This window comes from Camelus dromedarius, chromosome X (genome assembly GCF_036321535.1).
Source record: "Camelus dromedarius isolate mCamDro1 chromosome X, mCamDro1.pat, whole genome shotgun sequence".
In the NCBI taxonomy this organism is placed as follows: domain Eukaryota; kingdom Metazoa; phylum Chordata; class Mammalia; order Artiodactyla; family Camelidae; genus Camelus; species Camelus dromedarius.
The window spans coordinates 31,270,487-31,294,934 of record NC_087472.1 but is presented as its reverse complement, the minus strand read 5'-3'; the positions used below and the strand labels follow the sequence as shown (position 1 = coordinate 31,294,934).

Genomic DNA, 24,448 nt, shown 5'->3' with positions numbered 1-24,448 from the left:
GCTGCCTCGGGACCACCTGAGCATCGCAAACCAAAGGCTCTTTTCAGAGCCACTCACTTGGCGGGAAAAGGCCTGTAGCACTGAAAAGTCCGAGCCACTCTGGTTTGTCGACCTCTGCCACTCTGTCCATGTGTAAAGCGTTTCTTCCCTGAGGGAAACATTATGAACCTTATCAACTCCACTTGAGTGTACGTCTGTAGAGCCATGGGTTCCATGGAAACCCGTGCATTTTTCTTAACCATACTGCACGTCTTCCCCTCCTAAATGGTCATTTCTATTACTTATATCTCTAGGTCAGCCTTTTTAGGGATCTTTACTGCCAAAGTTATCTCCCTAACAATTTAATTTGCCTTTTTAGGTTGTCATTCTTCCCCGTGGATGTAGCAGTATCATCCAGGATTTTTAATGTGTGAAATAGGGACAGAGAAAGTTCGGTAGCAGATATAAAAATCAAACTTGCCCATTCACACTCCTTCAACATACTTCAAATCTCAGTGCCATTCAATACATAAAATAATAGGACCCAAACACACTGCCAAAAGAGATAAAGCAAATTTTCTAGACTCACTGGGTGACTCAAGCGCCATACCTTTGGAAATTTCTCTTCTACCTAATTTATAATGATCTGAGTCTATTTTTCTGCAGCCTGTAACTTTTCACTTTTGAAGCAAGTCTTGACTGAACTGCAATTTTGCTCGGATGCTGGGAGTGTCCGATGAGACCAGCGGCAGCCGCAGTCTCCACTAGCAGCAGCCAGTGAGGGACTCGCACCCCTTGGGGGCACAGCAATTGGCCCAAAGTGTGGTGGGGTGACCAGGACCGAATGTATAAGAGGCTTCCTGTGATACTCAGCCCGCAGATTTAGGGGGAATGTGGTGTGATACTTTGCCTGGAGTTTTTCCTTCCACTACTTGCTTTTAACCATAGTGATAAAAGTATAGGCCTCCTGATCTGCTAGTGAGACTTGTGTCTACGTCCTGGCATCAAAATAAGAGGGGGATGTTGGGCATCAAGAGAACAAGATGCCTCCTTCCTCGACCTCACGTGATTTCAGGGTTAATGCCTTTGATGATATTAATTTAATTTAATATCCATTATTTTTTCTTCTTGGTGCATTGTCTTCTTTATCTTTCGTTTCTCTGTAGGTATGTTGCTGAATTTCAAAATACTCAGTGATTTTCCAATTCCTTTCCTTTTAACTTAATTTCTAGCTTCCTACATTGGTAGAGGGAGCACCCACTGTGGGATTTCAATCCTTTGAAATTTACTGTGGTTTACATTAGAACTCAGGATTTCATCATATTTTAAAGGGCTCATTTTGCACCTTGTAATTGCACAAGAAGGAAATGCTGAACAGCACAGGGAAATATTGCCATTATTTTGTAGAAATTTTAAACAGTGTCATCTATAAAACTGTTGAATCTCTATGTTGTGCATCCAAAACTAATATATAATATTCTCACAGCTATACTTTAATAAATGAATTGAAAAAACTTTTCAGTACCCGTTGATTTGGATGTAGGAAACTGTATAGAACATGACTCTGAGGCAAACCATGAGATAAAAGCAAGAGAAACTACTGAAATCCAACTTTTCCTTGAGCCCAGGTTTAGTGCTTTCTCCAGGTCAGCATTTATAGCTTTCTGAAAGGTTGCAATTGGCTTTGTATCATTTTCATTTCCCATTTTCTTCTCCTTCTCCCGCGAGTGCACTATGGACAATTTCAGAAGTATCTTGTGTGTGATATGCAATAGATAGATGAAGCGAAGGAGCAGACACAGCCATCAACTGTTACCTTTTTCAAAGTATCCCAGTTTAAGCATACATTGAACTATACAAATGGGGACTGGTGTTTAGTACAGAAATTGCTAAATGGAAGTTTTCAGACACATTTCACTTTTCTAAGTCCCGGGTTTTTGAAATTACTTTTCAAGTCCTTTCAGAGGTAGCCAATCGATTCTTCCCAGGCAGACAAACTTTTGATATTTTAAAACACACATTTTCATGACTGGCAATTTTTTTAGATCCATTGAAGAGTGTCCAGTGAGAGCAGCTCAAGCTCCTGGCCCCGCTGTTCCAGACAATGGGGGACTGGCAGTCTGTGAACCATAGTCATTGGCTCAAAGTGTGGTCCAGTGAGCAGAGCTGAACACATCATAGCCTTTCTATAAAAATCAGCCTAGAGATTAAGGGGGAAGGAACTGTGGTAATTTGCCTGATCTTTTTGGTTCCTTACTTGGATTGAATCCTGGGGATTTAAGGACATGAATCCAGGCAGATCCTGTGTTCAGTGTTGGCATCAATTTAGAGCAGGATTAGGAGCAATATCAGAAGTAAGATGTCCCCTTTGCCCTCCAGTGGTTTGAATGTTCATATTCATGTTGGGATGCATATGTTTTCTTTTCCATCGTTTGTTCTTCATGGCCCGTGAAGATTACTTTTCGATTTTTATTGGTATCGTTTTTCTATAAATGTATTGCTGAATTTCAAAGAAGTTGCCAGTTTTCTATTACTTTTGTTTTTAAACAGATTTCTAGCTTCCAACATCTGTGGAGAGAGAACACACTGTGGGGTTTCAGTCCTCTCCAATGTACCACAGTTTGTCCTAAAGCCCAGTATTTCATCATGACGGTTAAGTGTTTATTTGGGCATTTAAAATAAGATGTAGGTATAACCCTTTTGACTAGGATGTAGAAATTTATAAAGGATATTTCTATCTCAGCCAGATACAGAAACAATAGCTATATGAACTAGGAAATTCAAAACATTTCTTGGGCCCATTCTTCAGAGAGACCAAAAACAAAGTTTTCTACCTGGAGAGAGCTGAAGTGTAAAATAGGGTGCAGGACAGGACACTAGAGAGATTTCACAAAATACTGCAAGCATGAAGGAGGCCAATATTACATCCAGACCTCTTCTTGAGTTCAAAAGAAGGGGGATTAAGGTAAATGCGGCCTCTCAGGTGGTTCATTACTTATATTATTCTGGAGTGCTAAAAATTAATTAAAAGGATTTGAGAAAAGGAGCTTGCTGCACAAGTTGTCATTACAATCTACTGCAAAATTTAGTGCTTACATTTTTGCGTAGAAACTGTAAATTGTTGTCAACACAGGAGAAAATTTCTGAAGTCAAAACACCTTACAGAACCAAATGCATTTTAACATAAAGAAATGTAGCCTAGCTAGGGAAGAGCTGACTTCACAAAATCACCTAATTTGTATCATGCTAATGGCTGCAGCTTTAAATCCAAGTGTTTTTCAATATGATGCAGAGATATATCACCAAAGTTATTTTTGCATGCTGGTCCCTTACTTATGGTACCATGTAAAAATAATTCGAAGAAATCTAATACACTGAGACCTTGTTATCTTGCTTGGGGGGACAGATGCGTTTGTAAACTCAGAAATGAAATAAGAGCATTAGTGAAACACGGTATAAATGCTGCATAATGGGTCTGGAGAGTGAAGACTGAGGGCGCAAGGGTGAGTGGCACCTATAAAATCGAGAAAGTAAAGGAAAAATGGAATTTTGTGTATGCGTGTGAAGATGGGGACGGGGAAGGCGGGATCGTGATTATTCCCTTCAGTGGGTGAATCGGAAAGCAGGGCACCCAGAGCACAATCTCGATCTAATGCTGTTGTTTATGTAAAGCTGAACTTGAGCGAAAGGAATCGCAGCTTAATCAACAAATTATAAAGATCAACGCATAGAACACAGTAATGATAGGACCGATATATGCCATTCGAACTCATTTCTCCATTACCCACATTATGGAATTGGCTTATGCCTTGGATCCGAACACAGCAAACGAATAACGAAATCAAAAAGTTCAAGGAGAAAATTCTGTTACAGACTCGAATCTACCCGGAAGAAACTTAACTTTCTAACTGAAGGTACCAGGCTGACTTGTTCAAGACACCTCTTGCAACTTTTTTCCAGGCTTTACTCTTCCGCTACTGAAACCGCAAACCTTCCTGTTATGAGGCTCGGATGATGCGAGGTCCAATCAGGGAAGCTCAAACACCACTCGGCTCGGAGTCAGCCAATGAGAGACCGGCACCAGAGAGCCACAGCCATTGGTACGATGTGCAAGCCGGTTTCCTGGGCTGAACAAGCAAGTGCCTTGCTGGGATGCTCAGCCTTGAGCGGGTATCAGGTACGATTATGTGTCTGCTCTTTGTTTCTTTGCTTGATTGACTGTATGATTCTAATGGGGATCACTTAAGACTGTTCTGTTTGCTGCCTACAAAATATACACTTTGCTGATGTGCAAAATGCCAGAGCTTGGCTTTCTCGAACAACACGAAACTAATGTCTCCTGCATGCGGAGGCTGGAAGTCCACATCAAGGTGTCAGCTTCTTTGTTGCCTTCAGCCTCATGTGAAGAAAGCAGCTGTTCCAAGCCTCTCTCCTTGGCTTGTAGACATGGCAGAGACCTCCCTGTACTGGTTCCTATTTTCCCCCCTCCGTGCGAGTCTCGGTGTCCCCATTGCCCCTTTATATATGGGCCCAAGTCATTTTGCATTAGGGCCCATGTAATGAGTATATGTTCCCTTGATTCCGCCAATAAAGATCCTATCTCCATAGCAGATCGTGTATGAGGTCGTAAGGTTTAGGACTTCAGCGTGTGAGTTTTAGGGGAAAAGAATTCAACCCACAGGAGATACGAATTTTGAGTGAGCGGATCTCCTGATTCTTCCAGTATAAGAGGACACTGATTCTTCTCACACTTAAATGCTGGTGTCGTGTTCACTAGGAGGAGTAGTTCCAGGTTTAAAGCCTTGCAACATATATAAGCAAAGACTATGGACGGGAAGTCCTACTTGAAGAGATTTTCTGATTCATCAAAGCCTCCAATTCCCTGAGCAATCCAGAAAGTTTTGAGTTTTTTAAATAGTGTACCATGTTTTAGCTATTGCTGCCTGGTAAACCACCTCAAAACTTAGTGGATTAAAGCAGCATGTATTACTTATCATGTACCTCTGTGCCATCTGAATGCTCCTCCTGGTCTTGGTGGTGTTTGTGTGAATTCTCATGTAGCCTTCCTCTCTTTCTTCATGGCCCCTGGTACAGTTCATATCACACCACTTCAAAATAAACAGATTACAGGTCTCTTCTCTGTGTGTCAATACCGATGTTGGCTCATAAGCCATGCTTTTACATACTCATAAAGAAAAAAGGGAGAGGACACTGGTGACTACTCATGGGAAAATAAGGTGACCCTTCTCATGCAATTTACCTCAGTTATTTGAACAGTGAATAATTTTATTCATTTTTTTAACAAAATTCCTGACTTTCCATCTTTGTGAAGAGAGAACATGCTCTTTCATTTTTCCCTATGAATGCACTATTTTTGCTGCAAACACCAATATTTATTCAGTTTTATTTCCTCTTCCTTTTACAGTTTTTAAAGCGGGTGTAAATGTCCCTTTTGATTAGGCTGGAGAGCCCTGAAAAGGATGTGACTCTCAGCCAAGCCATGAGACAAAATATGGACAAACTACAGAAATCAAAACTTTTCTTCAGGACCTGAGAGGAGGGACAGCACCATCTAGGAGAGACAAAAGAGAAAGCCTACTTAAACATTTCCAGAACCCCACAGGCTCAGGAAAAAAGAGAGAGCAAGCAAGGCAGGACATGAGAGAGAAACGAAATACTCTGATTTCTGTGCCTCTGGAGGTGGGAGGCAAATTGCCTGATGGAGGAGGCCTGGAAAGCTCTTCTTGTTTTCCCAACCAATGTAGGAGAACTCTGATGGGCCATTACCCCTGAAGAACTGTCTTTGGGATCCTTAGCCTAAGAGTTTGGAAGAAATGAACCTTTGAATGGAATAGTAATTATTTTTATTCTTGAAGATCAGAAACATCTCATGAAAATATTTGGCAAAAGGAATTTGATTCCCAAAGAGACTAGGAAAAACTACCACCCAATCACCTGCAAGTAACTCAGTTTGTGTGGTGACTTGGGAACTAAAGTTTGGATGAGAAGAGCTCTTGGTAAAGCTCTGTGCATTTTCAAAGACAGCATTATGGGCCAGTTTGAAAACACAGCACTTTGAGTAAGTCGTTTATTTTCTATCACACTCAGTGTTGCAACTTCAAATTGACAGTGTTTGCACGTGTGACATAGAGAAATCTTTCTCGAACTCGTTCTTGCACACTAGTCTCATACACACTGACTTCTGTGAGTAGTCACTTCAGGAAACTTACAACACTAAGATATCTTTAATTGTGCCTGGAGGTTGTGCATCTGTAAATTCAGAAATCAAACAGGAGCAGTATTAAACAATGTTCAAGATGCACCGTGACTGGGTTGTGAAGACTGGGAGCTCAAGGGCGACTGACGCCCTGGGAATCGAAGGAAGACAGGAACGACGGGGTCTGATGTTGAAGAGGATGAGGCCAAATAAGTACATGTGCTTACTCACTTCAGAAAGTGATTAAGGGGAAAGGGCACCTAGTGAGCAGTCATGATCTAACAGGGTGCTTTACTGTAGTGTCAAACTAAGGGAAAGGGCTTATGGCTTAAATAGCAAATGATAATCATCAACTCAGAGAAAAGAGAAGCAATAGGACAAAGGTACCCCATTCAAGCTTCTTCAACATTACTCGTGTCGTGGAAATCATTTGCAGACATAAGCGAGGACCCAAACACAGTACTGAAATCATTAAACCGAACTGTTCAGGAAACAGTACCTACCCAAGGTGGGGGGAAATGAAGGTACTAGTCTGACTGGGTCAGATTTATGCTTTGGTTTTTTTTTTGTTTTTTGTTTTTTTTTTTCTTCTCTCCAGAGCACGGTCTCTTGTGTTTGAACACGGAAAGCTTCACGACTTGCAACTCAGCATCGTGGGGACGCTGGATGCGTGCAGAGCAGCCCAAGCGTCAATCTGGACCGGCTCAGCCAAAGAAAACCCTGCTACCCCTGAGGCACGGCCATTGACTGAAAGTGTCAACAGTTGTCCTGGGCTGAATCAAAAGGAATCTTTATTCTATGTTCAGCCTGGGAGATTGCGGGGTGGCTTAGGGATGGGATACCTTGCCCTTCAAGATTATTAAAACAATTTCCTTGAGTTTTAGTGGGATGTACACCAGAGCTTTGACTGGTAGCTTTCTTTGATGTTTAAAAACATTTTTATGGGGAGAAAACAAATCCAAATTTCAATTCTATTTGAAGGTATGATTTTAGCGCAATTTCTTCCAGGAAATATGAATTTTGCTTAACTACACTGCATTTCATCACGTTCCTAAACTGTTGTATCTGTTAGTTCTTTCCTTAGGTCAACCTTTAAGGGGGTGTTTTTGTTACAGAAACCTGAATCCCATCCAGAGACCAAGCGACACTCGGAGGGTTGGAGAACTCTGGTTTATTATGCTGGCGGACCCAGAGGAGTTAACACTCCCAGCTCTGGACCACGTCTGTAGGTTTACACAGGCTTTTATATGGTTTTTGGTTTCGATTAAACTCATGCCATATGCAAATGAGGTGTTAGAAATGGACCAACCAGGAGTGGGCTTTTGGGAACCAAAGGGATTTTGGGGGTAAGTTTCATTTACCTAGAAGCAAGCCGTTTTATAGAAGCGCAAACGTGGTAAGGCAATGGCCCTGCCTGGGAGGTCTTGCAGGCCCCTTTGTGGGTTTTGCCCCTTTATTTTCTTTTGCTGATACCTTTTACACTCTGATTCTCTCACGAGGGTACAGTGGCTTTTTCCACAAGTCCTTTTTTCTCAGATGGTCACACAGTGCAGAAGCACGTATGTGAATCCCTCTGGATTCTGTTGGGCCGTATATTAAGGAGATTTTCAAATGCCTAAAGTAATGTCAATCTTCTCTCCACTTTTCAGAAAAGTTATTTTTCATTTCATTTTGTAGTCTGTGTTAACATGATGTAATGAGTTTTTATTATATTTTTAAATGATTTTTAAAAAAAAAAAAGAATGAACATTTCATTTGTGATGTTTTGTAGAACAAATATTGGCTGTTATAATGCACGTAAAAGATCTTTGGGTCCTAACATATGGTGAAAAACATAGAACACGAATATAAGTATGTTCATGTATGACTGAAGTATTATGCTGCACACCAGAAATTGACACAACATTGTAAACTGACTATACTTCACTAAATATATAGAGACAGATATATACAACTATATATACACACACAAAAAAAAGATCTTTGGGTCCCTATTGATTTTTAGATGTGTAAAGTTGTCTTGAGGCCAAAAAGGGGTCTAGATTTTTAGTGATTTGTGGTGCCAGTAGAGGAATTGAAAATAGCCTCCTTTTCAGTGGTTTTAAGCTTTTTCAAACTCACTATCTAATATTCAGCAAGACTTGGAAATCATAGTGTCGATAGGAAGCTTTCCCATCATCTTCCTCACTCTAATAAGAATGACAGTAGCATTGCATCAACAAACGCGATCTAGAGCTTTCATTTGTGGCCTTTGTGTTCCCAATAACATCTTTGATTTCTGAGCATTTTAGGCAACATGACATATATCAAATATTCACTTAAGCCATCTTAGCAACTTTCGAATTAACATGATTTTTAATGTTTCGTTTGCTCATATAAATCACAGTAATAGATTTTCCACTATTAGATCACGCTAGAATTCTGGGAAGCAAATCCCTTCCTCCTGGGTAGGTTTCCTTGGCCATTATTTAGCTCCTTTCCTATGCAGACTCAAGAGCACAATCACCAGTATGATAGAGCTATGATTTATCATGACGTCTGCTTCCTTGGTCCCTTGCTTCCTTCAACTGTCCCCTAAGCCATACTGCGTCTTGGGAGTGTCACTTTCCCAGAAGCAGCCCAGGCCCAGCACTTAGCTGGGCCCTGCACTGTGGTTTAAGGCAAAACAGGGGCTAGGGGAGTGGGCTTGACCTAATAAGTAACCTTTCTTTCAGCTGTTCCTATCTGAGTCTCCAACGCTCTGCACACCTCAGATTTGAGGCACAGCTGTGCTGAGAAGGCAGCTGTGCTCAACCCCACTTGCTCCCAACAAGGGAAGTTCTGCATTCCAAGCATTCCTCTACCCCTGTTTCTTGACCACTCCAGGACCAACAACTGGAATGTACTGAGAATGTCCTCCAAAGCTCACTTATAGTTTGTTTATTCCTTACTCCATCCTACTCCTCCCTGGTCGAACTCCACCCTCACTCAGGGGAGCTGCAGATCATGGCCCAACAGGTGTGTGAGCCTCGCAAAAAGCCCTGATGTGTGAGCCTGCTTGGCCTCTTCATAGGTAAGGGGATCGTACGTTCTCTTGTCCAATCCATGCAGACCCTTTGAAGAGTGAAAGGGCCACTGTGAATAATTGTGCTGGGACAACAGCAAAACCAGGGTGTGTGGATACCATTTAAGGGGAAAAGAAGTGGGGAGAGAGTGAGGATATCTCTTGGGGCTTGGGAATTTGCAGAGCGCAAAGGTTAGTGGGAATATGAGAGTGCACCATCCTTTTCATGATTTGTTCTCTTCAGAGTTCTGGTGCCTTTGTTTTCTGGAGACAGTGTCGAGAGGCTGCATGAACAGGGGAAAGAGACACAGCATGGGGATAGTGTCTGTTTGGGTCCTGTAACTGCTGTGAGCTAGTGAGACGAGGCTTTACAGCACGAGTGATTAGGGACAGGATTGGCAGTCGGATTAGACCTGGGTTCACACTCTAGCCGTGTCTCTTACGTGCTGTGGTGCTTTGGGTAAGCGACTTGTCCTCTCTGAGCCCCAGGTTCCCCCTCTGTAGAATAGGACCTACAAGATTGTTGCGAGGATTCAGTGAGATAATACAGACAGAGGGCCCAAGGAATGGAGGCTATGATTATTCTCAGTGCTGAGATTCATGCTGTCAGGCAACTCGAGGGGTGGGGGTACGATTTGGTGCCCAACAGCTGTATGGACATGCTCTCCTGGCTGCCTTGGCCCGATCTGTTTGCTTAGGGCTGACAATGAGATAAGGGTGGATGACCTTTCCCTCCGGAGCCTCCCATTAGTGAGGCGGCAGAGATAACGCAGCTCTGAGTTGCGATGGGAAGTTGCTAGGAAGCAGTTGGGAAGTGCCTTGCTACCTTGCTGGCTCTGGGCATTGCTGACTCAGGGTTTTGTGGGCCAGCTGTTCCTCCGCACTCCCATGAAACCCCGGCCCCTCACCCTCTCCCTATCTGAATCCTATTCACGTTTCAAGTCTTGGCTCAAATCCTGCCTCCTCTGTGAGGATGACTTGACCATCCCAGCTTACAGTGACTTGCTCTTCTGGAGCCTCAGGACCCTCCATTGTAAAATAGACATACTATTAGGACTGCCCCTGCAGAAGGGCTGTGACCAGCACTGAATGGGAGAATAGACGTAGCATGCCAGGTGCAGTGTCTGGTATAAGCCTACGGTGAGTTCCCTGCCTCTTTCCCCTCCTACTCTCTGGACCCCCACGATGCACACTTTGCGGTCTTGATCAGGTGCAGCCTTCTACTGGCAATCGTTCAGAAGTATGACTGTGCTAGCTCCCCGCTCAACTGTCATGTTGTGGAGGTTGGGGTCCACATTTTATCCCTCCTTACCTTTGAGTATCCAGCTCTACACCAATCACCATAGTAACCATTTTAAACTGGGCACTTTGTGATTCTATGTGTCAGACACACTGCTGCATATGTTATACATATGGGTCTAGTCTTTACTCTTTGCCCCTATATTTTCTTCCCAGGACAGGCAAGCATAATTATCCCTGTCAAGGAGAGTGAGACTCAGAGAGGCTGCGTTAACTACCAACCAAGCTTGCATGGCTGAGTAAGTGGCCTAGCCAGGAATCACATGAGTTTGTCTTCAACGCTAGATTCAGATTCAATGAATAGGTCTGAATGAGTGAGATGGGCAAGAGGATGGACAGGAGTTGAACCCAGAATAGGAGTGCCTGCACCCTTCTTGGACTTTATAGAGGGAACCTGCTTGGGTAAATCCTGTAGGTCATAAAGATCTGGGATTCAGGGGATCCCCAAGCTTAGTTAAGGATACAGTGCCACTCAGACAGGAGAAGAGGGGAGAGGATGATGATGAGTCAAGCTACACCACAGGGTAGTTTGTTTTAACATTTTTCTTTATTGAGTTACAGTCATTTTACAGTGCTGTGTCAAATTCCAGTGTAGAGCACAATTTTTCAGTTATACATGAACTTACATACATTCACTGTCACATTCTCTTTCGCTGTGAGCCACCACAAGATCCTGCATATATTTCCCTGTGCTACACAGTACAATCTTGTTTATCTATTCTACATTTTGAAATCCCAATCTGTCCCTTTCCACCCCGCATCCCCCTGGCAACCACAAGTTTGTATTCTATGTCTATGAGACTCTTTTGGTTTTGTACTGATTTTTTTTTTTTTTTTTTTTTTTTTTAGAGTCCGCATATGAGCGACCTCATACGGTAATTTTCTTTCTCCTTCTGGCTTACTTCACTTAGAATGACATTCTCCAGTAACATCCATGTTGCTGCAAATGGCGTTACGTTGTCAATTTTTATGGCTGAATTGTATTCCACTGTATAAATATATCACATCTTTATCCAGTCATCTGTTGATGGACATTTAGGTTGTTTCCATGTCTTGGCTATTGTAAAACCACAGGGTAATTTTCCCAGGGAATTCCTTTCTGGCTCCAAGATCCCAAAAATCTGCATTTGAGGACCCACCCACTGGCCATTCTCAAGGCGAACTGTAGAATAAGCACGAGTCAAACAGACCTCCTTTGAAGAGAATTATTTACCTAGAAAGGTTTGAATTTCCTTGGAGTCAAGGCTGGGCTTTTCACTCAAATAGGTCCTTGGTCAAATCCAGGACAGAATATCAAGTCTGCAATGTAGGATGAAGTGCGGAGATAACCTCTGCTGTGCTGTTGTATCTGGTGCAGTGATAGGGAGGGCAGAGGGAATTTGACAGTTAATTCAGCAGACACCAAGGCTCCTATGGCCTGAGAGTGGCCTGGGAACCCACGGTAACGACCTCACAGGCTAGAAGGCTGTTAACCCTAGCCAAACACTGTGCCCAAACCTCTGTCCCTGGGCCTAAGCAAATCAGGGTGGTGGGACTGTGCTCCGCGAGGCTATGCCTGGGTTCAGTAGAGGTAGGTCTCCTACAGGTAAGAGATTTAGGGGTTTATGAGCTGTCTCCTTGGTCCTCCCAGACCTTCCAGAAGCCTCACTGACTCAGACCAGAGGGAAAACCCTTCTCTGGCCGAGCTCCAGAATTTCCAGCTGTCCAGCTATCCTGGCTCCCAAAGATTTGAATTTGGGAATCCCCAGCGAGGGAGCGGGGAACATCCTGGCTCTCCCACTTGTCTCAACTGGCCTGGCACGGGAGCTTCCCAACACACTCTCTGCTTCCACTCACAGGTACCCTCCCCCCTGCTCAATTCAGGGAGGCGTCATGGTACAAGGAGCGAGAATCCGGGCTCGGGTGTCCGGTAGAGCTGAGGTCTAATCCCGCCTCACCTGCTTCCTGAGCGGTGTGATGCATGGCAGTTGACTCGACATTCTACCGTAGCGTATTTTTTGGCCATTGGCATTAGAATCAGTCCTTAACTCACAGGGTGTTAGAGATCCGCTAAGGAGGTTATCATCTGCCCCCTCCCAATTTCCCAAAAGTGGTGAAAAGCAAAATATTAGAAACTCAACAAGACTGTCAAATCTGTGTGGAACCATCCATGTAAACTGTACAACATAACAGAATATGTTGTTGTTGTTGCTGTTCTGGGCAACAGGATAAAATTGGTGACTGCTTGTTAATATAGAAGAAAACAGACAAACCGACCTTGTATTGCCGCTTATGAGTAATTTCTAGTTCACCAACCTCAGATTTTAGCCATCCTACCCTCACAAAGGTTGAAGAAATATCATGTTAGGGTTTACAGCACAGCCTGCGTTCATCTATTCATTTACTCAACTAACATTTACTGAATATCGAATACATCAGGCACTGCTAGGTGCTGGGAATCACAGATGCATAAGCCGAGGGCCCATAAACTGGTTACAGTCTAATGAGAGGAGGTAGATACCTTAGACATATATTTATACCATGTTAAGGGTTTTGAAAGAGATGTGCACGCGTTATTTGGGGAGCCTAGAGGACAGGGATCCAACCCAGCCAGGGGGTAGTCAGGAAACTCTTTCTGGGAGAAGTACAGACTAAGATATGTGTGTTTATGTACCAGTGTTTCCACTGTTCTGCATCTTTACTATGATGTGTCCGGGTGTGTGTCTGGAATCTAGGGAATCAAGGCTATCTTCCATCTAGAAAATTACCAACCATTTCTTCTTAGAATATTATTCTTTCCCACTAATCTCCTTCACAGAGTCCCACGAGCAACATTTTCTATGCTTCTGATCCGTGCCTTATGTCTCTTGACCTTTCTTTCTTCCTTCCTTCTCCTTATCTTTCTAGGAAGCAGTCTTCATAATTTCCTTCATCTGTCTTCCAGTATGCTAATTCTCTATCTAGGTGAGTCTAATTGGTTATTTTCAATTATATTAACTTTTTCTTTCACATGTTCTGTTTTTTGCCCTCAGGAATTTTACTCCATTCTTTGTAATACTTGGTTGTTTCTCCCTTTCAATGGTTTATATCCTCCCACTAGCTTAAACATGCTAATCACATTTGCAATACTTTGCTAAGTCTTTGGAGGCATCTATACATATTTTGCTTTTTTAAAATTGTGAGCATGTTTGGGAAGTCTTTATCTCTGGGAACCTTCTTAAAGCCTCAGTTAAGGGAGGGCTCCTCCAGTAAGGATGTGACTTGCATGTGACTGATATCTGGGCTTCCACCAGAGTTACCTGAGCTGTATCGATTGTAACAATTGGAACTCTCAAGCTACCTGAGGATAGAACTGTGATTTCAAAATTTCAAAGCAGCCTTTTCACCCACATCAGACCCAAGTTAGAGAGATACACGTTTCCTTGTATCTCCTATCGTCCTAGGAAAAAGGCCGAATTTTGACTGAGAGAGTTTTCATTCAAGCGCCTGGGATTGATACAGGGGTCTCAGTTGCCTATTAATCTCTGGCTCTTTTGCAGCTCATCCAAGCATTTAAAATAATGTTTATGATCATTTTGTTTCAAGTATCTATATCTAGTTGAAATGGGAGGTTTTCCACTAATCTACTGCCAATAGTGTCCAAATAAGAGAAGTAAGTGTCCTTGAGAAGTCTAAACCAGATTAGGGTCACACTGTAGTGTTCAGCCAACTTCTAAGCTACTCTGCAAGGTTTGAGACAACTTACATTCACGTGTCTCCCGCCTTGAAGGGGCTGGTTGCAGGGCTGCCTTCAGCTGGGCTCCTGTCCTATCCCACTGAGTCTCACAGTCTCTTCATATGCTGTCTCCAGTAGGAAAGGCAGACTTCCTACCTGGCAGATCAGAGCTCTCAAGGAAGAAGGCAGAATCTATCTTAAAGATTGGATCTGTAATCGGCATAACATCATTTCCACTATGCTCCATTGCTCAAAGCAATCACATGCCTGCCCAGAGTCAAGAGCGTGGGGAAAGAGACAGGGCCAACCACTTGGAGGAGTGTCAAAAATTGAGGCGCCTTCCTGAACCTGACACACAGCGCCAGGCAGCACGTATGTCTCAAGATGCTACTTGGCGCCTCACACTGGGTATGCCCATATAACAAAGCCCTTGGTTCCCAGGTCCAGAGTGGTAAACTCTGGAAAAGCTTTCCACTTGACTTGCCCCTAGTAAGGTTACCCAGCCCATGTAGTGGATCTCTCTGATCCAGGGCAGAGCTTTCACACCAAGGAAGCATGAAGTTTCTAACCTTTGCACACATCTTCTCTCACTTGTTGGTCTCTGGACATAGACACACAGACGCACAGAAAGACAGAAAGAAGTGTATGTTGAGTGAAAACTAGGTTGAAGGAACTTCACCAGAACTTGGTACCAGTATCTGATTTTCCTGCCTTGAGACCACCAAGTTTGCCATATTCAGCGTGGTCCTCTTCTTTCAGGGATCCCCAAACTCCAGGCACTTCAATTGCAATCCATACCTCTCCATCATGTCTGTAATACTACATACCCACAGAGTCATATGGGGTAGGCTTGAGGTCAGAGAAAGAACTTAGGGAGAAGGGAAGCAGAAGTGACCGCCAACGTCTGCCGTGCCATGCTGGAGATGGAGGGAGAGGTAGGAGAAGCAATCAAGGTTGCAGTTCCTTTTATTTTCAACCACTTCCTGTCAAGTAGGGTTCTTCATTGAAGCACAGATTTTAGGAGCCTCTGATAAGGTCTGGCAATGAAAGGCTTTTAACAGACGCTGGAGTGAGTTTCCAGAGATCACCGAGGTTCCTGGTGTCAAATCTAGCCAGTAGCTACTCACCTATTCTAAGGCCCTTTACCTCTCTGGGAATCTCCAATCGGGGAAAAGTCACTGAGTTCCAAGAAGGAACACAATTCACTATGCTAGTCCAATTGTGATAAGCAGCATAGTACTTATGAACGTGATTCGTCCATAAAACAGAATTCCCAATGGTCCATGTAAAATACCTGAATAAGCATCATGCCCTCCCAAAGTCAAATAGTATTTGAGTAACCCCAGCACCCAAGACCTGACACTGTCCACCACTGCCCCTCTGTAGGAAGATGTTGCAAGCTCAGCAGTTACATTATGGATAGCTTTTAGGATTTCAGAAGACTCCTAATGCAGCAGCAGAGGCCATGAGGGTGGTACTGGCCATGTCACAAACCCAGCTGGCAAGGACTGGATTCATGGCCTGCTAACAGGGAATTTGGGTGCTTTCATGTCCCACTAATGTCCACCAGCGATTCTAGATTTTTTAAACTTCCTTCAATAAGGAGAAAACATAAATGAATAGGCTTTCAAGGTTACTCTTCCGCTACTCCATACTCATTCTCTTCTAGTCCAGGAGTGACAGGAGGATGAGAACCACTATGCATAACGAAGCAGGACCAGGCAATTACATTGGCCCGTGTCCTGGAAGCTGGGTGTTCTCTCTGCCAAGACATCCTGGTGACCATTTGTCAGGCTGATTGCTTGGAGGAGGAAAAAAATTTTTCCAATAGCTAGAGAAAGATAACACAGTCAGAGTAGGGAAATTGTTTTAATAATCTTGAAGGGCAAGGTATAACATCCCTAACCCTCCCCGCAATCTCCCAGGCCGAACATAGAAGAAAGACTCCTTATGATTCAGCCCAGGACAACTGTTGACACTTTCAGTCAATGGCTGTACCTCAGGGGTTGCAGTGTTTTCTTTGGCTGAGCTGGTTAAGAGTGGCACATGGGCTGCTGTGATTGGAGGAACAGTAATGAGATTATTCCATTTCTCTATCATGTCCTGCCTTGCTTGCTCTCTCTTTTTTCCTGAGCCTGTGGGGTTCTGGAAATGTTTAAGTAGGCTTTCTCTTTTGTCTCTCCTAGATGGTGCTGTCCCTCCTCTCAGGTCCTGAAGAAAAGTTTTGATTTCTGTAGTTTGTCCATATTTTGTCTCACGGCTTGGCTGAGAGTCACATCCTTTTCAGGGCTCTCCAGCCTAATCAAAAGGGACATTTACACCCGCTTTAAAAACTGTAAAAGGAAGAGGAAATAAAACTGAATAAATATTGGTGTTTGCAGCAAAAATAGTGCATTCATAGGGAAAAATGAAAGAGCATGTTCTCTCTTCACAAACATGGAAAGTCAGGAATTTTGTTAAAAAAATGAATAAAATTATTCACTGTTCAAATAACTGAGGTAAATTGCATGAGAAGGGTCACCTTATTTTCCCATGAGTAGTCACCAGTGTCCTCTCCCTTTTTTCTTTATGAGTATGTAAAAGCATGGCTTATGAGCCAACATCGGTATTGACACACAGAGAAGAGACCTGTAATCTGTTTATTTTGAAGTGGTGTGATATGAACCGTACCAGGGGCCATGAAGAAAGAGAGGAAGGCTACATGAGAATTCACACAAACACCACCAAGATCAGGAGGAGCATTCAGATGGCACAGAGGTACATGATAAGTAATACATGCTGCTTTAATCCACTAAATTTTGAGGTGGTTTACCAGGCAGCAATAGCTAAAACATGGTACACTATTTAAAAAACTCAAAACTTTCTGGATTGCTCAGGGAATTGGAGGCTTTGATGAATCAGAAAATCTCTTCAAGTAGGACTTCCCGTCCATAGTCTATGCTTATATGTGTTGCAAGGCTTTAAACCTGGAACTACTCCTCCTAGTGAACACGACACCAGCATTTAAGTGTGAGAAGAATCAGTGTCCTCTTATACTGGAAGAATCAGGAGATCCGCTCACTCAAAATTCGTATCTCCTGTGGGTTGAATTCTTTTCCCCTAAAACTCACACGCTGAAGTCCTAAACCTTACGACCTCATACACGATCTGCTATGGAGATAGGATCTTTATTGGCGGAATCAAGGGAACATATACTCATTACATGGGCCCTAATGCAAAATGACTTGCGCCCATATATTAAGGGGCAATGGGGACACCGAGACTCGCACGGAGGGGGGAAAATAGGAACCGGTACAGGGAGGTCTCTGCCGTGTCTACAAGCCAAGGAGAGAGGCCTGGAACAGCTGCTTTCTTCACATGAGGCTGAAGGCAACAAAGAAGCTGACACCTTGATGTGGACTTCCAGCCTCCGCATGCAGGAGACATTAGTTTCGTGTTGTTCGAGAAAGCCAAGCTCTGGCATTTTGCACATCAGCAAAGTGTATATTTTGTAGGCAGCAAACAGAACAGTCTTAAGTGATCCCCATTAGAATCATACAGTCAATCAAGCAAAGAAACAAAGAGCAGCCAAATAATCGTACCTGATACCCACTCAAGGCTGAGCATCCCAGCAAGGCACTTGCTTGTTCAGCCCAGGAAACCGGCTTGCACATCGGACCAATGGCTGTGGCTCTCTGGTGCCGGTCTCTCATTGGCTGACTCCGAGCCGAGTGGTGTTTGAGCTTCCCTGATTGGACCTCGCATTATCCGAGCCTCATAACAGGAAGGTTTGCGGTTTCAGTAGCGGAAGAGTAAAGCCTGGAAAAGAGTTGCAAGAGGTTTCCTGAACAAGTCGGCCTGGTACCTTCAGTTAGAAAGTTAAGTTTCTTCCGGGTAGATTCGAGTCTGTAACAGAATTTTCTCCTTGAACTTTTTGATTTCGTTATTCGTTTGCTGTGTTCGGATCCAAGCCATAAGCGAATTCCATAATGTAGGTAGTGGAGAAAAGAGTTCGAATGGCATATATCGGTCCTATCAATACTGTGTCCCATGCGTTGATCTTTATAATTTGTTGATTAAGCTGCGATTCCTTTCGCTCAAGTTCACCTTTACATAAACAACAGCGTTAGATCGCGATTGTGCTCTGGGTGCCATGCTTTCCGATTCACCATTGAAGGGAATAATCACGATCCCGGGTTCCCCGTCCCCATCTTCACACGCATACACAAAATTCCACTTTTCCTTTACTTTCTCGATTTTATAGGTGCCACTCACCCTTGCGCCCTCGGTCTTCACTCTCCAGACCCATTATGCAAATTTCTTTTTCCTCTCATGAGAACTTTTAAGAACTGCTTTCTTAGCAACACTCACATATACAATACAGTATTTAACTGCAGCCACTATGTCGTATGTTAGATCCCTGGGACTTCTTTGTTTTAAAATTGGAAGTTTGAACCTTGCTTCAATTAGTCTTTACTGTTAACCATACCGTTAGAGGATAATTGCTCATCAGGTCCCCTTTACCTTCAATCACCTTCTGAGTAAATGATCAAGTGTACTCACTTCAGCTTCCAGTCTTCACATCAAAACTCATTTTCCTCTCTCTCTCCTAGATTTCATATCAGTCATTCACCCCTGCACTCCCAGTCTTCGCTGTCTATATGGTACATTTTAAATGTTGTTTCACTAATGCTTTTATTCGATTCCTGAAATTTTAGGTGCAAAACACACACAAAAAGTATAAAAATGTCCTAAAGGACTCATTTTCTTAAAAACAAGTTCTCACGTAAAACAATATGCAGGAGACTAGTAGGCAAGATCCAGGTTGGCAAAACATGTGTACATCATATGGACAAACACTGGGATTTTGAAATAGCAGTAATGAGCATGATGGAAATGAAAGGACTTATGAAATGCTGTGCATTCAAATTGGTTCACAGTTCCATCTTTGAAAATGAGCATGATTTCCAAAGAGCCTTTGGCTCTCAAAGTTTTGTTCCCTATCTGTATGGCAATCTCGGAGGACTATTCAGAGGGATTTACTTGTAGTTGATTTCACGATCATTTTTCCTAGTCTCCTTGGGAAGAAAATCTTTTTTTTTTCCAAATTCTTTAGTGACATTTTTCTAATATTTCAGAATAATTTTAGCTAATGACCCTCATGAGGAGAGTGAATTTATCCTAAATCCTTACTCTAATGATCCCAAGGAGAACTCTGAAGTATAGTAGCTCATCAGAGATCTTCCTCATTGGACAGAACAAGAAACAAACAGGTTTGTACACAGTCCTGGATCAGGAATTGCTTTCCTTCATGCCTGCACTACTTAGTAAAGCAATTTTGGTACTCTGTCCTGCCCATACCCTTTCCCTTGAGTTAGTGCAGTCCTGCCAAAGGTAAATAGATTTGCCTCTCTTAGACTTTCCTATGCCGCTTCTGATGGGCTCAAGGAAAGTTTAGATTTTGCAGATTATCCAGACTATGTCTCTATGTTTGGCTCAAAGTGATATTCTTCACAGGGGAGATTACAAATTAATTTAAAAGTACAAAGACCATTCTTTAAAATATTGAACTAATTAGGGGTTTAAAGAAAATCATCAACCATTTCTAAGAATTGAAATCACAGAGTTATCTTCCCTCTTCACAGAGGTAGGAAGCTAGAAATGAAAAAAAATTATTAATAAATTAAGCAATGCATAGTGTGAGTACAAAGAGGATGAATGAGGTCACCTTTTTTCTCTTAATTGGAAATATGGAATAATCCATATTCCAAATTGGAATAATCAATATGATGGAAGAGGCAGCATATGTGCCGATTCACAGTTCAGGTTTCATATTACATATAAGTTGAATTGTGCCCTCCTGAAATTCTTGTATTGAAGTCCTAACCCCCAGTACCTCAGATATAATCTTGTTTGGAGATAAGATCATTAATGTGGAAATCAAAATAAATCTGATATTGAGATCAGTTTCTGGTAGAGTTTGTTTTAACATTTACTCATTTGATACATTCTCCTTTCTGTCCATCTGTATGTCGGTGTCTCTATGTCCAGGGGCCCAGGGGTGGGAGGGAATGCCTACAATGGTCAGAAAACTCATGCCACTAGAGTGAAAACTCTGCCCTGGATTATAGGGATTCACTGCATGCCTGCGGTCACCCATATAGCAGTGAATAAAGTGGGAAAGTATTCCTTAGATTAACACTGTGGTGCAAGGATACCAGGACTTTGTGCTACGGATATATCATGTGTGTAGCACCCAGCAGCATCTCGAGAAGCATGTGTTGTATGATGCCTTTCATTGACTTCACAAAGGCTGCTTGTTCCTGGACGCTTCTCCAACGGAAAAGTCCTGTCTGTTTTCCCCTCTTTTTGACTCTGGTAGACCTGTAATGTCTTTGATCAGTGGAGTATGGGAGAAGTGACGTTATGTCCATTACAGAACTAATCCTTAAGAGGACACGTAACTTCTGCCTTGCTGCTTGAGAGTTCTGAGCCGACAAGTAAAAAGTCTGCCTGTCCTGCTGGACACACCCATGGAGGGGTACCTCCAGGGCACCAGTATGAGGGTCAGTTGTCTCTTAGGTTGCAGAGTAGTTTAAAGGGTCACTTGCCCTTCTAATTTGCTCAATAAATGGAAAAGAAAATGAGAACATTTTCCATTTAAAACATGAAAAATAACTTGACAAAAGTATTCATATATATTAATTAAAACGCTCAGCTATGCGTGAAAAGTGACAGAAATTAGTAGTCCACTGAGACCTTTAATAAATGTAGTTACTAGAATGACTGCACCGTTAATGAAAAACAGGACATTTCTTAATGGAAAAGGCAGATGCCCCTCCCATCCCCAAAGAATTCTACTCCACGTCCTTGATTTTGGGTGAGGGAAAATATCTGCTTAAGAATTTGTAATCACAAGGGCGTCCTCCGAAAACGTTAGGGTTCACATTATCATCGTCATCACAGTCCAAATAATTCCCTGTTGCAAACTTTCTTCCATGGTTTTGTCTTCATATAATAGTTTCTAGTAATAAAAAACAGAATCTTTCCTTTCATGACGGGAGCTACCTTATTAGAGGTAGAATTAACCGTTCATTTCTGGAAGGTCCCACAGGACACTTGGGAGCATGAGCATTAGGATCATAGCTCATTGAAGACTTCTAGTTCTTCAGTTATTCCTAAGTCCTCTTTGGTTCAACATCTGTAATTTATTTCTCTATAAAGACGTTAAAGATGTGTTTTGCTTGAATTCTTACTGATTTTTGAAAGGAATATATTTTTAATTTTTTAAAAAGTTCCCTTTAATTGACTATTTTCCTCTCACTCTAAAGGTTTCTAAGGAATTACAAAAATAGCTCCTTTCAACTGAGAGCTCATAGTTTTTTCAGCAAATCAACTACGTGTGGTATTTGGGGGGAACGTAGGGAATGTTTACAAAACGATTAAAAATTTGGCAAATACTAAATATTTTTAATATTTCTGTACAGGTATCCCACTTTTGTAGGGTTCCGTCTGTGGAGAATGCGGTTTTGCCGTTCTCTTTCTTCTGATTCACTGAAGGTTTTGATAAGAATTGCAGGTAAGAGCTGGTCAGTCGTGTCTACGATTTTGAGGCGCCCTCCGCTCACCGAGTCGGACAGCTCCTCCTCAAGCCACCGCCGCGCACTCAGCCGCCGAGAGAGCAGGTTCTGGGTGCAAGTCAAATGGCCCCCAGGGGGCCAGTCATTCTGAGGCGTCACGCACTTGGGTTGCGGAGGTCAGACCCTCTCAGGGAGATCATAGTGATTTTCCGTCCGCGTAGGAGACGTGGGTTTGACCTCTCTGTAAAGTTCTCACGGATGACTGGCAGGCATAAAGCAGCTGAGGGGAACGGATGTCATTTTTCGACATGAACTTGCGTGTTGCAAAGCTTTTCTGGTGGAGGTCGTGGAAAGTTTACAGGTCACCTGGTGGGGGTCACGGAAAGTTTAAAGGTCACCAGATTGCCACTCGGATTGGTTGATGTGCGGCCAAGCCGCGGGGCAACCAAGGACACGTGACATGGCCTGCCTTAGCGACACGGCTCCCTGCCCCGCATCCTATCCAATCAGATCTGCAGATTGGCCGTGACGTCAGGCAAGGCAGGCTTTATAAACCGGTCCTCGCAGCTGCCGTTGCCCTTCCTTCTGAGCTGTGGGGGAGGCGAGACACTCCGACATGGCTGAGCCGCGGTCCGCCCACACTTCGGAGGAGATCGTGGACACCGGGGAGCCCAAAGAAGCCGAGTGCAAGAGCCCAGAGCAGAAGACGCCGAAGCAGAAGACACCCGCGCGCCGCCAACGCCGCCGCCGCCGCCCAGCAGACGACTTCGCCAGTTTCGCCACTTACTTCCGCAGGGTGCTGAAGCGGGTGCACACAGGCCTGAGCCTCTCGCAGGAGGCCGTGAGCGTCATGGATTCGATCGTTAAGGACATCTTCGAGCGCATCGCCAGCGAGGCCGCGCGCCTGGCCCGCTCCAAAAAGCGCGTCACCATCACCTACGAAGACATCCAGACCTCGGTGTGCCTGCTGCTGCCTGGGAAGATCGGCAAGTTTGCCGTGTCCAAGGGCACTAACGCTCTCATCAAGTACATCTTGTGCGAATGAGCTGCCTCAGGACCACCTGAGCATCGCAAGCCAAAGGCTCTTTTCAGAGCCACTCACTTGGCGGGAAAAGACCTGTAGCACTGAAAAGTCCGAGCCACTCTGGTTTGTCGACCTGTGCCACTCTATTCATCCTTAAAGCGTTTCTTCCCTGAGGGAAACATTATGAACCTTATCAACTCCACTTGAGTGTACGTCTGTAGAGCCATGGGTTCCATGGAAACCCGTGCATTTTTCTTAACCATACTGCACGTCCTCCCCTCCTAAATGGTCATTTCTATTAGTTATATCTCTAGGTCAGCCTTTTTAGGGATCTTTACTGCCAAAGTTATCTCCCTAACAATTTAATTTGCCTTTTTAGGTTGTCATTCTTCCCCGTGGATGTAGCAGTATCATCCAGGGTTTTTAATGTGTGAAATAGGGACAGAGAAAGTTCGGTAGCAGATATAAAAATCAAACTTGCCCATTCACACTCCTTCAACATACTTCAAATCTCAATGCCATTCAATACATGAAATAATAGGACCCAAACACAGCGTAAAAAGAGATAAAGCAAATTTTCTAGACTCACTGGGTGACTCAAGCGCCATACCTATGGAAATTTCTCTTCTACCTAATTTATAATGATCTGATGCTATTTTTTTGCACCCATAACTTTTCACTTTTGAAGCAAGAGTCTTCACTGAAGTGCAATTTTGCACAGATGCTGGGAGCGTCCGATGAGACCAGCTGCAACCACAGTCTCCACTAGCAGCAGCCAGTGAGGGACTCGCACCCCTTGGGGGCACAGCAATTGGCCCAAAGTGTGGTGGGGTGACCAGGACCGAAATTATAAGAGGCTCCCTGTGATACTCGGCCTGCAGATTGAGGGAGAAGCAGGTGTGATAGTGTCCCTGAAGGTTTTCCTTCAACGACTTGCATTTAACCATGGGGATTTAAGTCTAGGCCTCCCGATCTGGTAGTGAGACATGTCTCTATCTCCTGGCATCAAAATAAGAGGGGGATGTCGGCCAATTAAGCGAACTAAGATGCCTCCTTCCTCGACCTCAGGTGATTTCAGTGTTAATGCCTATGATGATATTAATTTAATTTAATATGCATTATGTTTTCTTCCTGGTGCATTGTCTTCTTTTTCTTTCGTTTCTCTGTAGGTATGTTGCTGAATTTCAAAGTACTCAGTGATTTTCCAATTCCTTTCCTTTTAATTTAATTTCTAGCTTCGTACATTGGTGGAGGGAGCACCCACTGTGGGATTTCAATCCTTTGAAACTTACTGTGGGTTTTCATCAGAACTCAGGGTGTCATCATATTTTAAAGGGCTCATTTTGCACCTTGTAATTGCACAACAAGGAAAAGCTGAACAGCACAGGGAAATATTTTCATTATTTTGTAGAAATTTTAAACAGAGTGTCTTCTATAAAACTGTTAAATCACTATGTTGTAAATCCAAAACAAATATATAATATTGGCACAACTATACTTCAATAACTATGTTTAAAAAAAAAAAAACTTTTCAGTACCTATTGATTTGGATGTACGAAGCTGTGATGAACGTAACTCTCAGTCAAATCATGAGCTAAAACCTAGAGAAACTACAGAAATCCAACTTTTTCTT

The 24,448-nt window shown here is 43.2% G+C and overlaps 1 protein-coding gene across 1 annotated transcript; it reads left to right on the top strand.

The window, feature by feature from the left end:
• The first annotated feature begins 22,396 nt into the window (after nt 1-22,396).
• LOC135320250 (histone H2B type F-M-like) lies at nt 22,397-22,836 on the top strand. The gene has a single exon (XM_064483173.1). The coding sequence runs from the start codon at nt 22,408-22,410 to the stop codon at nt 22,834-22,836; it is 429 nt and encodes a 142-aa protein (XP_064339243.1). The 5' UTR covers nt 22,397-22,407.
• The last annotated feature ends 1,612 nt before the right edge of the window (nt 22,837-24,448 follow it).